Consider the following 16,258-nt stretch of genomic DNA (forward strand, 5'->3'; position numbering starts at 1 on the left):
TCAGCACAGACTACGCATCGGTTTTGATTGCAAGTATTTTTATCAGAAGGATAAAAGCAATACAGACGCAACCTCTGAAATCTGGAACTCTGGTCTGAGAACATCCGGGGTCGTGCTGGACCATGGACGTCACCGGACCAGAGAGACCCAGTGGCCAGGAGTGGGTGCCAGCTGGACATCTGGCGCCTGGGAGTCCTAGCTGGGGAGATGCAGCTGGGCCAGATGCAGCCAGGAGCCTGGCTTGGAATCTGCAGCCAGCTGGTGGCGGGGGATGGGGGCGGTACCTGGGAATGGAACCCAATAGCCAGCGCTGGCAGCCAGGAGTGGCCCGGTAGCCCAGAGGGGAGCCCAGGACTGTGGGCTGGCAATCGACAGGGTAGCACTGACTTTGCCAGCTCTGGCAAACTCCCTGGTTCAGATTCTGTGGGTCTGAATGCAATTATGTAAAAGACGATAATAATAATAATAATAATAATAATTAATAATATTAATAATAATAATAATTCTACACCTGGAAGCTGCACTTCCACATTAAGGCGCGCACCTGAGCGTCTGTGGGGGGTGCACTGAACAATGCTGTTCCGTTTTTGTTGTGCAAATATGTTGTCAGAGACACCAGCACTGTACACTGTGGCCTGGGTTATTCTTGAAATGGATATGGTTGAAAATGGAGAGAAAACACCCCAAATAGTGGCAATAAATGTAAATCGTACACTGTGTAAGTGTACGATTGCACTTGGGATTTAATTGTTCAACAGCCATATTGGATAGGAGCACCAGGGGGCGGCCTAGGCTTCCGAAACGTAACGCTTGGCGCAAGTTGCATGCGGGACGGCTCTGGCAGACGGGAGTTTGATCAGCTCTCTGCGCTGCTTGTTGCTAATGGTCTGGATCACCCTAGTACCTAGGGCCGGGATAGGCACTAATGGGGGGGGCACTTCCAAGATTTCGGTAAGTTGTCAAGGGCCACACTTCCTGTGGAGGGGTTGCGGAGGCTGGGTGCAGAAGGGAGCTCGGGGTAGGGTACTGGGGAGCAGGCTGAGGGGGAGCATGGGTGAAGGAGGAGGCTGTGATCTGGGGCAGGGGCTTGGGGTGGAGGGGTTGGGAGGAGGTCTGAGTGCAGGGGAGGATTCCGGCCTGGTGCAGGAATTGGGGGGGTGGATGTGCAGGATCTGGGAGGGAGTTGTGACCTGGGGGAGGGGGGTGACGAGGGTTTGGGTGATGACCTGGGGTAGGGGCTTGGAGCGGAGGGGTTGGGAGGGGGTATGGGTGCCGGAGAGGATTCTGGCCGGAGAGGATTCTGGCCTGAGGGAAGGTGTAAGGTCTGAGGGAGCTGTGATCTGGAGGAGGGGGTGCAAAGCGTTTGGGCGGTGACCTGGGGCAGGGAGTTGGGGGGAAGGGAGCAGCCCTTAATGTATATGAAGACCATTCTCAGCCTCCTCCCGCCCCTCTGTTCGGTTGTCTCGAGACTAACCAAGTCCACTTTTTAGAAACCCTGACCTCTGAGGGAAGATTAAAAGTTTGGGTCACTTTTTGGTTGCCCTTTTAGGGACTCCAACTTGCCCCCAGATGTCCTAATGTGTGGGACCCTAACCCTAACCCTGTCCCCCTAAAACTCCTGCTTACCAGCCCTCCCGGGGCCTGCAGAGAGCCCGTCACTGGGGCTGCTGCAGTCACTTGGCTGGCAGCGTGTGAAGGGAGAACACTGCAGAGAAAAGGGGGGGCAGCTGCAAGAGCCCCCTCCCCCAGGAAGGGCCCCCCAAATCAGGCACTACAGCAGGAGCACAGGAATCTCCTGCACCCCGTTTCACCTCATCCCTTCAGGCCCTGTCCAGTCCTCCCCCCCCCCCCAGTATTGCTCACTCCTTCCCCCTCCTCTCGTCACTCGGTTGCTTCTGTGGGTGGTTGAGATGTTGGATTTTTTTTCCTTAATGCAACTCTAATGAGCCAAACAGTTTTATTCTCTCAGGCTAGAATTGTCTGTCCCCTCAGAACTAGACCACTGGGAGTCGCTGACTTTGGGAGGAGGGAGGAATACCTGTTGTTTGGCTAAATTGTGAAGGGTCGGTCTGTACTTCACACCCACACACGTTTTTTCCACGACAATGATTGTTCTGTGGGACACAGTAACCAAGCCATTAGCCGAGGCCCGGGGGTGCTTTCGGCCTCCCCTCAACTAGCCTGACCTACTTCAGGGGACGCGGTGGCCGTGGGTCCTTTCCCGTTCCCACCGTGACACTCCTGGTTCCACGAGCAGTCCTGTGGCACCGTAGCCCTGGCCTACACTTGGGAGTAATTTGGAATAAGCGGAAGTGGCGCGTCCACCCGACCAAGCCTGGTATTTCGAAATAGGGCTGGTTCTTTTGAACTACTCCTGCTTTCCACAAGGAATAATGCTTATTCCGAAATAGCAGTCGTGTGGCCGCTCCGCTGTGGCTATTTCGAAGGAGCTCCTCCCGAGAGTCATTCGGACTAATTACTTCCGGGGGCTTCCTGGGGCTCTGTTGAGGTCGCACGCCCACATTAACTGAGCCTGCCTCAGACTTGTTTCGAGGCTTCCCTGTAGTGTGGACACGCTAGGTCGACAGAGTCATTTCAGGACTTATTTCAAAATAGTCTCCTAGGCTAGACATGCCCTTGGAGCGTAACAAAATGTGCCTGTAGGATCATGAGCTTTCATGGAAAAACCCACTTCCTCAGCCTAGCGGGAGTGGAACTAACAGAGCCAAGATATTTATAATGGAGGGGGGGGGAGTAGTACTTGTCAGTTGTAGAACCGGTGCTAATGAGACTAATTAAGTGGGCTGGACGTGTCCCCTTCTTAGCCTTGGATGGAAGCGTGCGGTGTAGAGGCAGGGGAAACTGGCTTTATAATTGTGAAAGGTCCTTGTGCCCTGATGTAGCAAAGGCCTGAGTCAGGCAGAGCACAGGGACGGGGCAGGGGGGGGGGAAGGGAAGGAGAAGGCTCAGAAAGAAGAAAAGGTTCCCAGAGACCCCACGGTGCCCAATTTGATTGGCGCTCACTCTGCAAGTCGCACGGGGAAGGGGGGGACTTGGTGACCCCTACTCTGGCCAGGGAGGGGCCACACGCAACCAATGATCTGCCCTGCAGCCTTCACAGCCACTCTCCGGGTTTTTTATTTTTAGCCCAGTCAAGTACTTCAGCAGGGTGGCTCAAATCACCCAGCCACCCAAGCGCCATGGAAGCTAACAGGCGGTGCGCGTGGGCAGAGCAGACTAGCTGGCAAATCCCAAAGTCCTTTTCCACAGCTAATGAGTTCGTCGTTTGGGATCTGCTGTATCAGCCAAGAGCGGCCCATCCACATGCCTGACGGGAGCGTCTACTGAACTTCCAGCTTTGTGGGGCATGTTCTCCGGGGAAAAACCAGCACCGCCCCCTGGTCGTCTTACTGCCTGTTACCGTACATCCTGCCGGCACACACGCTGGGGTGTGAGGAGACCCAAGCGAAATAGCCGGCACGTTGTTTCTACATCTGAGCCGTGATGTCCACATCCGTGTTCAACCACCGAAATTCAGGTCAGCAGGACAAAATGGCTTGAACCCAAGAGCTCTCCTAGTGCAGATTCTGGGTTTGTTCCGGGCCTGAGCGGGACGGGCATTGTGCTGGGGGCGGAGAGGCTGCCAGATTGAACGAACAAGCCCGGTTCCTGAAGAAGGAAGGCCGGGCTGGGGGGGTAGGATTGCAGGCGCTCCAGGTGGCTCACCCTGAGACCATGCCTGATTAAGGACCAGCTGCAAACGGGCCTCTAAGCTAACGACATTGTGGAACTCCGCTGTACTGCATAGCAAGAATAAATGAAACTGACAATGGACGGGGCTATTAGTGGCCGTGTAGCTGTGCTCTTGCTACGCACTGGTAAATAAGGGCGCACAAGGGAGCTAGCGGTAGGGGACTGGGGTCTGAGAGGGTGTTTGGGTGAAGGGAGGGGGCTGTGATCTGGGGCAGGAGATTGGGAAGGGGTATGGGTGCAGGAGAGGATTCTGGCCTGGGGGAGGTTGCAGGGTCTGGGAGGGAGTTGTGACCTGAGGTGGGAGGTGCAGGAGGTTTGGGCGGGGGCCTGGGGCAGGAAGTGGGGTGCAGGGGGGGTGGGGTTCTAGAGGCAGTTTCTGGCTGGGAGGCGCTTACCTAGGTGGCTCCCAGCCAGCAGCCCAGTGGGACCCTCAGGCAAGCTCCCTCTATGAACCGGCCAATGGGAGCCTCCCCCACACCCTCGTGCACGGTGCAGAGGCACAAGGAGCAGCCAGCTGCTTTGAGCCCCAAGGCTGCTCCCTGTTTGAGGGTCCGGCGGGGCAGGCTGCAGGCTGGCTTCAAAGGCTTGGCAGGCTGGATCTGGCCCACGGGCTGTATTTTACCCACCCCTGGGATAATGGATACCCAGGGATCTCTGTAACGGCACCATCACCAGCACTATTAAGCAGATCGATCGGTTCTGCTAGGTCCCCAATTGTTCTTTACATCGACCCACATCTAGCTTGTTTTCGGCGTCTGCGTTTCCCCAGGTTAAATCCTTGTGCTCAGCCCTCTGCACTCTCAGCCTGTAGCAGTAGCAGCGACAAAGCCATTGGGGAGCGAGAGGCTACGTTTTGGTGCCCAAACTTAGGTAGGCTCTGAAAAGTCGACATCTCAAAAATTGCACACGCATGTTCACGCGTGCTCCCTTTGTCCACATTGGGGGCACCATCAGCGAGTGTGAGCGATGTCCTGTGGGGATGCAGCCCCCCCCCCCCCGAGCCTGGTGACACCATGTGCCGCTAGGTAATGTGGGAAGGTGAAACAGATTGTAGTGCATCCTGGAACCATGCTGCATATCCCATCATGCATTGCTTTTTATCTCCCCCTTCTATTAGTGTCCAGCTTTCTGTTGTGCTGTTTTTTTTCACAGCCATACTTTGCCCAAAAGCATCCAGCGCAAGCAGGGATGGATCCTAGGCCCTCTGTGTTGTCTGTGTGTACAACAATTGCTTTGGAGAGTTTGACGTCCTCCATTTACTCCTGTTTTTGCTGGTCTTTCATGGTATGTGTCAAATATACCTTGCTCCAACTATATTTTGTGTCCCGTTATCACGTAAGTGTGTAATACGGTGCCACTAACCCTTGTGCTCAACTCTAAGCTATAGAATGCTAGGAAACCCGAGCAGGCAGGAGAAAATGCACAAAACTTGCAGTACTGTCACTTAATCGCAGCAGTTCAATCCAAGGCAGAGTTTAGGCGCCATCAACCTTTCCTGCAGAAGTCCTCTTACAGCATGTGAACAGGCATTTGGGGCAGGAGTTTCAAAGCACCAAATGTCAGTGAAAACAAATTAAGCCATTTGAGGGAAAACACCAGTTCATCAAAACCAAAACTGTGCAGAAAAGTTTCAGAGGGGTCGCCATGTTAGTCTGAATCTGCAAAATCGGCGAGGAGTCCTGTGGCACCTTATAGACTAACTGAAGTGTTGGAGCATAAGCTTTCATGGGCACAGACCCACTTCGTGAGATGCATGTCGGAGCATAAGCTTTCGTGGGTAAAGACCCACTTCGTCACATGCATGACATGACATGCATCTCACGAAGTGGGTCTGTGCCCACGAAAGCTTATGCTCCAACACTTCAGTTAGTCTAGAAGGTGCCACAGGACTCCTCGCCGCTTGTGCAGTAAAGGATCCGTTTCAATGAAGCTTTCCGTTCCAAAAGAAGAAAAGTGTCAAAGCTGTTGCAAGCTCCTCTTGGCACATGTTTCAAAATGACATGGGTGGGTTGGTTGGTTCAAAAATGCAAGTTTAAAAAAAGAGAAGGAAAAGAAGGTGCAAGTCAAATCAAGATTTTTTTAAATGATCAACATGAAACATTTTGAATGGTTTTGGTTTGCAATTTTGTTTTTGTACTTTAGATTTCCACTTTTTTGGCCTGATTTGGTCCTGGAAAATTATTTCCCACCCACCTTGATTGCTCAGTTCTGTTGAAAATCCTGCCCTTACTATCTTATCGAAACAACCATTCATGTGAACATTTCACTGCTAGCCTAAACATTTGGGAGCCGGCACAAGCCCACAACACGCTTGGGCTATTAGGCGTTTGGCTCAGCTGCTCACACGATTCCCACAAGACTGGTAATTATGGTTTGTCAGAACAATCAAGTTTCTGTGTAGCAACATATCTAGTTCTAGAGGGCGAATGCTTATTTACGTTGCCTCTAAAACTAGAGAGATGTGATTCATAGTTTTGCGGTAGCTAAATATGTCAAATAATGACAATAAGCAACAAAAAAGAAGGGCGATTAAATAATAAATGGAAATTGTATCTTTGATTTTAAGTACAGGTTGAATCTCGCTGTTCCACCACCCTTGGGACCTGACCAGTGCCAAGCCAGAGAATTTGCCAGACCACGGGAGGTCCCTCGCAGCATCACCAACCCTTCCATTGCTTGCTGGGCTCATAGAAGACTGGGTAAATTAGACCTAAAACACAGCACAGAACACTGAGCCAGGACTAGTGGCTTTAAACAAACTTTATGGGGCCGTAGGAAACTTGGTCACACCCATGCTAATTGGACATCCAGCGAAGGAAAATCATGCTGCACCATGGATGTTGCCGGACCAGAAAGTGCCGGAATAGAGAGGTTCAACCTGTATTACTAATAATCGCTAAATGCACAAATCAGAGCAATTTCCCTGTGTGTTCTTAGCAGTAATGTGAACCCCGATATTGACCTATTTGAAATGCCTTTGCCAGAAATGTACAACCGCGTTGAACCTAAACCAGATTAGTTATACAACTAAGAACTGTTTTGAGTGACTTAAGTTTGTCACAGCATGCAGTGATAGAAGAGAGAAGTAGCACCCTCATGCTCTTACTTATCAGCATGACATTCTTGTTGCATTGAGTTGTTGGACAGTGGAAACAGAAAACAGGACTATGTAGCACTTTAAAGACTAACAAGATGGTTTATTAGGTGATGAGCTTTCGTGGGCCAGACCCACTTCCTCAGATCAAATAGTGGAAGAAAATTGTCACAACCCTATATACCAAAGGATACAATTTAAAAAAAAACCACATATGAAGTCCTTTTCATGTGCTCATTTTTTTAATTGTATCCTTTGGTATACAGGCAGTCCCCGACTTACGCGGATCCAACTTATATCGGATCCGCACTTACGAACGGGGCTTTTCTCGCCCCGGAGTTCATGGGCGGCAGGTCGCCACCCGTGTCCTTCGGGGCGAAAAAAGCTTCTCCCGGTCTCCCTGGTCTGCTGGGGGGGTCCAGCAAAGCCGCTGGACCCCCCCAGCAGACCAGGGAGACAGGAGCAAAGCCACACAGGGGGCGGGGTCCCTCCGCCTGTGCGGCTTTGCTCGGGTCTCCCTGGTCTGCTGGGGGGGGAGGGGGCGCAGACCAGGCTTTTGTTGCGGGATGCCTCGGGGAGAGCAGCTGGGGTGCTGCCGGGTTGGTCCTGTGGGAACCTACCGGGCAGCGCCCCAGCTGTTCTGTCCCAGGCTCCAGATTCAGCAGCTGTTGAAACTGATCAGGCTGATTCCAGGAAGCTGGGGGCAGAGCAACTCTGCCTCCTGCTTCCTGTAGTCAGCCCCTGGTCAGTTTCAGTGGCAGCAGCTGAATCTGGAGCCAGTTCCGACTTAAGAACAAACCTATAGTCCCTATCTTGTACGTAACCCGGGGACTGCCTGTATAGGGTTGTAACAATTTTCTTCCACTATTTGATCTGAGGGAGTGGGTCTGGCCCACGAAAGCTCATCACCTATTAAACCATCTTGTTAAAGTGCTACATCGTCCTGTTTTTTGTTTCAGCTACACCAGACTAACACGGCTACATTTCTATCACTATTATTGGACAGTGTCATTTCTGAAGTTGATGTTCATGCATTGATAGTGTTTCTGTCTGACTCCCAGGACGAAGGTGAAATGGGGCTTGTGTTCTGACACCATCAAAAACAAACTGAACTGTACGAATTTCACCACATAGCAAAATGTTTGGTATTGCTTTTCCTGTGCATTCAACCAGGATCCACAACTTGGTCCTGGCACTAAGTGTTTTTTGGAGAGATGAAGCCATGAAACCATCTTCCCTTTAGCTTTTATTATAATCCAAACCGGGTACCACATCGCGTTGGTTTAACATAATACTGTGTTCTAGCAATCATCCATTCAAAAGTAGAACATCTGTAAATAAATAATGTTTTCACTAACATTAAACTTGCTCAGGCAAACAGAGGTGTGACTAACCCATTTCTCCTTGAGATGTTTATTTGGAAAGACTCGTTGCTCATTTGATGAAAGATGAAGTTACAAAGACTGATCTACTATGCTACTGCAGCCTTTATTTTATGTACAAACTACTGCGTTTCCTAGATCGTGTGATGCTGAAAGAAGCAGTCCCGTGTAAGTCAAGTCTCGTTAGTTTTAATGAACTTTGCACAATTCCCAGAGTCCTTGTTGTCCAGGAGTACCAAATGCTCCTCTCTGGAACCAGGACTTACAGTACATTTTGGAACTTAAATGCTCTTATGACCAACTTATTGAATGTTTCTTTTATTACAGCACCCTGGACAATGGTAAATGACAATTAAAGAGTGCTCACAAATTTGAAAGTCAAGTGATGCAGCACCACCCCAATCTTTGGCTACCGAGCATGAAAAGACATTTGTACACCTCCCATAAATATCTTTACATAAATATTGTATTCTGATTAAAATTCCAGGCAGGCAATAAAAAAAAACAATTAGAGGACGAGTTGCAAGACTCCAGTAATTGCCCACTGGAGAAAAACCACCTTTGAACTATTGCTTCTCTAGTATAGAGTACAAATGAAATGCTTCTGTGGTCCTTTGTTGGGCATGAGACTCCAACAACAGTTCATCCAGGGGCGTGCCTTTTTACACACGTGCTCGCGGTCTCCTGGCTGAGCTGAGCCGTGCGATAGCCCCAGATTTCTTCAGGCTGGATTTCAGACAGGAGCTAGCCCAGTACTTGGTCGCCCATAGAACTGCCTTGGGGTTAGTATTAGCTAAGGCGGGTTCTGCAGAAAGACCAGGGGCTTGTTTACAAGCTTGCTCTTGTTTTTCTTCAGCCATGGTGCCGGCACGACCTAATGCTTCCCAGGCTGGAAAATGCCCCTGGGAGAGACTGGGTGAGGTATTCTAGCTGCCACGTCTGCAAGAGAAGGGGGACCAAGGTGAGATCTCATAAGAGGCCCAGGATCATAGGTCAGTGCGCCCTCTCTGCCTCTGTGCTGTGCCACCACATGTTTTTCCAATCAGGCGCAGCTTTTATGCACCCCAGGTGCAGAATAAATTTTATGTGCACCACCAATAGCCACACACAGCCTCACTAGGGGTGCTCTGCTAATCACCTGGCCAGCATTTGAATTTCTTCTGAGCAGCTGCACAAGCACACGGTGTGCAGGGAACACTGGGTAGCACCCCAGAGCCACTACAGCTGGCCTGGATGGTGGGCTCTGGTTACAGACCCCCTGACGGACTGAAGGCCTGGGCTTCGGCGCTGGCTCCCCAAGCGGCGACAATGCCTTCGGTGGGTCTTAGTGCGCACCCCGTCCCCTCTTCCTGCCACTATTCCCATCATTCCTCACAGGCTCCTGCTGCTGGCAGCCGGGTGACTCTTCCCCTCGTCTGGGTGCTGTCAACTTACAAGGAAACAGCCGGCCAGCCTGACTAACAGACACTGACCCTGTGGGAGCACCATGAAGCGGTAAAGCTGCTACGGCACAGGCAGGCACCAACCCTGAACCCCCCCCCCCCCCGCACCCCCTTTGCAGACCCCGCAGGAGTGGCTGTAATCCCTGGCTGCTTGTACAGTGTTTTACCTCAGTGCTATAAGCTGAGCCGCTCCCCTGCGGCGGAGGTGCTGGGGGCAAGCTAGTCACCCGCTCGCACCGCAATCTCGGTGTCAGACACAGACCTGGCCCCTGCCTGGCTCGTGCACTAGTGATAGAGCAGTGTGGGCATGGGGGAGGCTCAAACAGCCTCTTGTGGTCCTGCCCCCAGGCCTAGGTACGTGCCCCAGGGAGTCGCGGTTGGGCGCGGCGCCTGCCCAGTGGCTGTGCCGTCCGGGGCTGTGGCACTGGAGCGGTGGCACTTCTGCCCCCTAGCTGAGCAGGGCTGAGGCTGTGGGCTGCGGAGGGCGTGCTTTGGGCTCCTGCAGGGCTGAGGCGGTAGAAGGGGGGGGAGCGAAAATGGGAGGGGGAGCCTGGGGGGCTGGCCTCTCCCGGCAGCTGGATCACTGGCTGCTCAGCCCACCAGGAGCAGGGGGCTGGGGCTTTGCTCCCCCTTCCCGGGCTGTGCTCATGCTTTGGCTGTCAGTGCCAGTTGCTCTAAGGGCACGTGAGGGGCTGCCCTGGCTCACTGCAGGGTAGCTGGCTGCAGGAGGGAGGCGCACCCTGGCTAGCATCAGACAGGTGCCGGGTAGGGCTGCAGTCACCCCCTACAGGGCTGAACACTAAATCGTGCTACCGCCAAACGGCCCACCCCTTGGCAAGAGCTGGGCAGGCCTGGTTCATAGGGTTGCCTTGGCTGAGGGTTGGGGGGGGCTGCTACCCACAGGCTGCCCTCCACCGAGGGGGCTGGCTCTCTACTGGCTACCTGCTCTGGTAACCCTGTCGATGCCTTCTCCCTCCCGCCCCTTGTAGCTGACTTGCCAGAATACTTTCAGGTGACTAGAGAAGTCGTTCCACAGCCGTTTGCTCCTGGATTTGCACCCCAAGGGCCCAGAAGGGGGGGTGTTCCAGCGCCATTCAGTTGTGGGCTTCTTGACTGCAATCCCCAAGACTATAGGAGTGTGGTGTGATGGGGACCAGTGTTCCCCCTCACTTTTTCCATTCGTCTGCAGAATAAATTTTGTTATGCACTGTGGCCTGTGCAGATGTGCACCACCAATGAGCACGCTGCCAATCAGCTGGGCGGCACCTGACTCTCCTTGATGGCCACCCAAGCGCAAGTAGTTACAGGGGACTCTGAAGGGGACACCCAGCTGCTGCAGGTGGGACCACAGAATAGAGCTGCGACTGACCTGGCGGGCTGCGCCGTCGTTCGCTGGACAACAGGCGAGGCGGGCCACCTGCAACAGCAAGGAAAGGCGCTTGGGCTGGGATGTCTAGTCAGATATGTGCAGAGCTTTAGCTCTCTGCCTTTTAGTAACAAATGGGCCCAGCACTTCCTCACAGTGTCTGCTTGCCTGGCACCGGCAGGGAGGCCTAATGATTCATACAAGGACAGTTCACAAGAGCCCGGCAGGCATGGAGTTGGGCAGTTTTGGTTAGGAAGAGTTTTGCAGCATCATTTCCATGCAAGGCCTGGGGGCCGGGCCTGGGGCCCTTGTGCTGCATTGTAAACAGAACAGAAACGTTTTACTTGGGTTTCATGACCGTGTGTTCCGACTGGAAATGATCTTTCACATGCGCAGAAACGCCACAGCAAACTCACTGACCTGTGTTCCTACTCAGTGCAAGAAGCAGTTTTCTACATCGCACTTTGCAGCCAATATGCAGCAAGACCACAAAAGTAAACTCATCCACTCAAGCAGTTTTCTACAGGTTGAACCTCTCTAGGCTGGCACTTTCTGGTCCGGCATGACTGTAGTTAGCTGGATGTCCACATGGCATAGGTGTGGCCAAGTTTCTCAGGGTCTTGTGACAACCACCAGGCCTGGCTCTCAGTGTTCTGTGCTGTTATTTAGCTCTAATTTACCCCTCAGTGTCTTCTCAGAGCCCAGTGAGCAGTGGAAGCCTAGCAATTGCTGCGCGACAATATTGACCTCCTGTGGGCTGGAAAATTCTCTTGTTCAGAACCAGTCAGTTCCCGAGGGTGCCGGACTAGAGAGGTTCAACCCGTGCCATCACAGCGACACATTTCTATCCACAGAGTATTGTACGGGTCTATTGCCAGTTACTTCCATACGCTTAAGGAAGAGACGAGATAGGGCATAATTACGTGACTCTCAGCTCCCCCACTGTATTTACGGAGGGGCAGCTGGATTAAAATCTAGTGCCAATAAGCAGGTTTGTCAGTTCTGCTGTTGTGGGGCTGAATGACTTCCTCGGCATGTAAGAAACTGCACCGCTTGTGCACGCGCTGAATGCCAGCTGGAAAGACGTGAGGATGCTCATGCACGTGGCAGGAAATGTCACGCCCACACGTGTGCGCCCCACACACGAGGGGCACGAACCGTGTTCTCGCTTCCCCACGGCTGCAGCCGCGAGCGGAGAGAGACGCCGCTTCCCCCCCAGCCACACCCTGTCCGCCTGCAGCTGGGATCGTAGGCACAAGGTGGCTGGCTGCACGAGGCTGCTGTGTTCCACCTGGATGCGACCACGCCCCAAAGGGCCCCGCGGTGCTAGTGAAGTGCCCTTGCATTCAGCACGAACCCCAACTATTTGCATTGCCCCACCCTTTGCCATAAGCGCCTGGTGCCGGGTGAGCGCGTACGCTATGGGCCCAGCAGCCCGGCCGCGGCCGTTACCTTCGCGACAGGTCGGGCCCAGGTAGCCGTTTAGGCAGGTGCACTGGCCGTTCTGGGCGTTGCAGAAAGCGTTGGCTGAGGCGCAGTCGCAGGGCAGGGCGCAGTCGGGGCCAAAGCGATCCAGGCGGCAGGCTAGAGAGGCAAGGAAGGCAGAGAGTGGTTGGCATGGCTGGAATTCGCTCCACGCGGGGGCTTGCCTTGCTATCGCCGCCGGCCTGGGGCCAGCGTGACAGACCCAGGCACAAGCCTGGCGAAAGGGAGGGGGCAGTTTGCCCAGGCGAGGGACGGGACAGGCTGCTCCCCTGCTGCCCTTCACTTCTGGATTTGTCAGCCCTCAACCCCTCAAGGGCCCAGCAGGGCATTCCAGGTCCATTTGGTTGTGGGCTTCTTGAGGAAGACTAGAGGAATGTGTTGTGAAAGGGCCACATGTTCCTTCTAAATTTTTTCCATGTGTGTGTAGAATAAATTTTATTTTGTGCACCAATGCATGTGCGGATGTGCACCACCAGTAGTAACATGCTGCCTGCTGTGGGCGCGCTGCTCATCAGCTGGGCAACCCCTGAATCACCCCCGGTAGCCACCCAAGCATGTGTGGCTACACAGAACACTGATGGAGACACCCATCTGCTAACGGTTTGACTGGCCATAGCCTACACTGCCGGGAGACCGGGAGGTGACTGGTCCTGCAGCCCATAGGAACACCTGGACCGGTCCATCTCTCCCCATCATGCCGGCTCAGCGTTAGGCCTTGTGTTGTACAGCTGTGAGCGAGGGCACAGTTCTCCTCGCCCATTAGAGTAAGGCTGGTGCAAGACGAACCCAGTCTGCTGCCTTCAGGGTAGGTCACAAAAATGCCCCTCCCTGTGGTACGCACATCCCCAGGCAGCAGCATGATGCTAGTGCACCCGCCTTACGGTCCTCCGCCCTCACACACGCTGCCGCATGGGCTGTGCCCGCTGCGCCTAGCCCGCACTCACCCACGTCACACTGGGCGCCCGTTTTCCCGGGCGGACACAGGCAGCGCCCAGTGACTGGATCACAGGGTGCGTGTCCCTCGCAGTCACACAGCTGCTGGCAGCTCGCTCCGTACCGCCCCGCCTCGCAGCCTGGGAGCACAGGAGAACCCGTGAGGCAAGCTGGTGCTTTTTCACACACACCACCCTCCCCAGCCAGACGCTGGAGGCCAGTCCTGGGGGATTAACCCCAAGTCAAGGGCCGATCTTCTTTACATGGAAATGAGCCCGGGGCACTGGGGACCGGTAGGCGCCCCTCTGAAAGCAGGGCCAGGCCGCGCCCTGTTGTGTCACTGCTGCGGTGCCAGATGCTGATTCTGATGTGGCCCTGGGCTCGCGGGCTGATAAATAGCACCAGGGCGTGTTGTGCCAAGTAGCACGGTTTGGGGTGGGGCGATAATGAAGGGCTGGAGCCTCTAGGTGGAGTGGGGGGGCTGCTTGGCTACACCCGAGTTGTGCCAACTGGCGCCAAAGGGCTCCAAGCTGGCGTCTGATCCCTGGGAAGGCGTGGTGTCTCGGCTCAGAGCAGGGACTGACCGGACGTCAGCCTCCAGTTCCACCGCTGGCTCCACCACCCCTGGGTTCAGCAAGCCCTGGGAACAGTGCGATGGTGCTGGCGCTAGTTAACTACCCCCGTGGGCTTGGGGCATGAGGCGCGGGTGGCAAACCCACTGCTGAGCATCGCTACCTCAGCCTTCCCGGGCCGGGGGCGTCTGAGGAGTATTATAACGTATGGGCCGGACCTCCCCCCATGCTCCGCTCGGTGCCACTGCGGCCAGCCAGGCACTGGGGGCATCGCTGAGTCGCACACGGGCGTAAGTGCGATCAGCCCGGGAGCCCTGCGTGTGCAGTGGCAACACTGCCCCTGTGGAAGCTGCAGTGACACAGGCTACACCTCTATAAACCAGTCTCTCTGGCTGGCCCATGAATGGTCCAGGGGCAGAGTGTCCCAGCCGGTGGGGGGGGGAGGGGGGTGCAGCGAGGCAGGTGCTGGCACACCTGGGCTGGGCTGTGAGGGGAGTGGGAGAAGGGCTGTAGGGCTGGCGGGGAGGGGGGGGCCAGAAATGACCTCCCCTGGTCTGGAGCATCCCTCCTCCGGACCAGGGAGGTCCAGCCGGTACGTACCTGCCTGACAGCGGTCTTTGTGGAAGCCGGCAGGACACAGACACTGCCCGGTCACTGGGTCACAGGTGGCTCCGTTGTGACACTCACACAACTCCTGACAGCCGAGTCCATGGAAACCTGGCGGGCAGGCTGGGAAGGAGCCCAGGAGGGACGGCCATGAGTGACCGCACAGTGCTCCACTCGGTGGGCCCCGCTCCTCCCCCTCCCACTAACCGCGGGGGGAGCTGTGAGCCCGGGGAAGTGCCGCGCGGCAGCGGGCGCCTGTTCTGTGTCATGAAGGGGAGGGAGGCTGCGACAGGGCCATGAAACATCGCAGGGCACTTTCAGCTGACCAGCACTAGGCTGACCAATGTCAGGTGTCAGGGCTTGTGTGCTGCTCTGTCCACATGCCCAGTCCAACGGCGCAGTGGGGAGCAGGCCGGGGGGCACCCCAAGAGGTCGAGCAGTGAGCTGAGGCCGGTCACTGGACTTGATGGGCCTCCTGGGAGCCAGCCCAGAGCCCGCCCTTGCTGCGTGCGGGTGGGAAGGGTCGGTGCCATTGGGCCTTTCTCTTGCTGTGATGGTCCCATGGCCCAAGCGTGTCAGATCTGCCCCACGTCCCACGTTAACCGCCCGTAGGAAACCCAACCTCGGAGGGCAGGAGCAGCAGCCCTGCGCCTGGCACTTACTGTGTTCGCACACGTGTCCGTAGTGCCCTCTGCTGCAGCGGCAGGCGCCCGTCACTGGGTCGCAAGTCCCATTATTGCGGCAGGCGCAGGTCAGCTGGCAGTTGGCGCCGTACTTCCCCGGGGGACACTCTGCAGGGGACGCATGGGAGAGAGACGGCTCATATGCCAGCACGTCCGGAGGCCTGGTCCGGCTCCATCGCCAGGGCGCCCTGGCAGGGACCACCCAGTGAGGCATGTGGCCCCTGGCTGGTCGGGGTCTCTGCGCCACACACACTCAATGCCTTTTGCAATGGCCGGACAGGTGCCAGGACAGGGCCCTTCCAGGGGGCTTACCCAGTTCACAGAACTTCCCAGTCCGCCCCAGCCCGCACACACAGGAGCCGTCGGCTGCGTGGCAGATTCCGCCGTTCCGGCAGGCGCACGTCTGCCTGCAGCCTGGCCCGTACTGGTTCTTCCGGCAGGCTGAAAAAGACAAAGAGAGGGAAGCCAAATCCCGGCGTGCTCAAAGACACTGCACCCGTGGGCGTGCGGGAGTCTGCCTGGACCCAGCCCCGCCGCCCTTTCCACGCCCCGGCAGTGAAGTGCCCGGTCCTGGTGAAACGTTTACCGTGTTCGCAGCTGGGACCGGTTCTTCCTGCTGGACAAATGCAGACGCCTGTCACGTGGTGACAGGTGGCTCCTTTGCCGCAGGAACACAGGTGCACGCAGTCCTTGCCATACCTGCCAGCGGGGCAGCCTAGGAGAGGGGAGAGGAGAGGTCTCATTTCCTTAAGAGATGGGGACATTCATGCCAGAGAATTCTTAGAAGCAGGCCGGGGCCTTAGAAAGGGCTTAGGTGGTCAGGACTCTTGGGGTTTTTTCTAGGCGTGGCCACTAACCATATGATCTTGAGCCTGATTTGGTAAAAAAAGAGTCATCTGGAGCCATTGCACTGGAGCAGGAAAGCATTTTAAGAGGCTCCAG

The 16,258-nt window shown here is 55.2% G+C and overlaps 1 protein-coding gene and 1 long non-coding RNA gene across 5 annotated transcripts in view; one reads left to right on the forward strand and one right to left on the reverse strand.

The window, feature by feature from the left end:
• Positions 1 to 1,320: 1,320 nt before the first annotated feature.
• Positions 1,321 to 7,034, forward strand: LOC106732128 (uncharacterized). Its single transcript, XR_012897328.1, has 3 exons — positions 1,321 to 3,538; positions 4,523 to 5,037; positions 6,320 to 7,034. It is a non-coding gene; the product is annotated as an uncharacterized LOC106732128 (long non-coding RNA).
• A 1,046-nt stretch (positions 7,035 to 8,080) lies between these two features.
• The window catches only part of MEGF6 (multiple EGF like domains 6), a 278,469-nt gene continuing 270,291 nt past the window's right edge, over positions 8,081 to 16,258 (reverse strand). For all 4 annotated transcript variants that reach the window (XM_075906530.1, XM_075906529.1, XM_075906532.1 and 1 more), the window contains 8 exons: positions 15,903 to 16,031; positions 15,629 to 15,757; positions 15,296 to 15,424; positions 14,628 to 14,756; positions 13,467 to 13,595; positions 12,490 to 12,621; positions 11,041 to 11,088; positions 8,081 to 9,168 (listed from right to left, as the gene is read on the reverse strand). In XM_075906530.1, coding sequence (XP_075762645.1) covers positions 9,104 to 9,168; positions 11,041 to 11,088; positions 12,490 to 12,621; positions 13,467 to 13,595; positions 14,628 to 14,756; positions 15,296 to 15,424; positions 15,629 to 15,757; positions 15,903 to 16,031 — 890 coding nt within the window. In that variant the 3' untranslated portion in view covers positions 8,081 to 9,103. The remainder of the gene's footprint in view (positions 9,169 to 11,040; positions 11,089 to 12,489; positions 12,622 to 13,466; positions 13,596 to 14,627; positions 14,757 to 15,295; positions 15,425 to 15,628; positions 15,758 to 15,902; positions 16,032 to 16,258) is intronic.

Source organism: Pelodiscus sinensis, chromosome 23 (assembly GCF_049634645.1).
Source record: "Pelodiscus sinensis isolate JC-2024 chromosome 23, ASM4963464v1, whole genome shotgun sequence".
Lineage (NCBI taxonomy): Eukaryota > Metazoa > Chordata > Testudines > Trionychidae > Pelodiscus > Pelodiscus sinensis.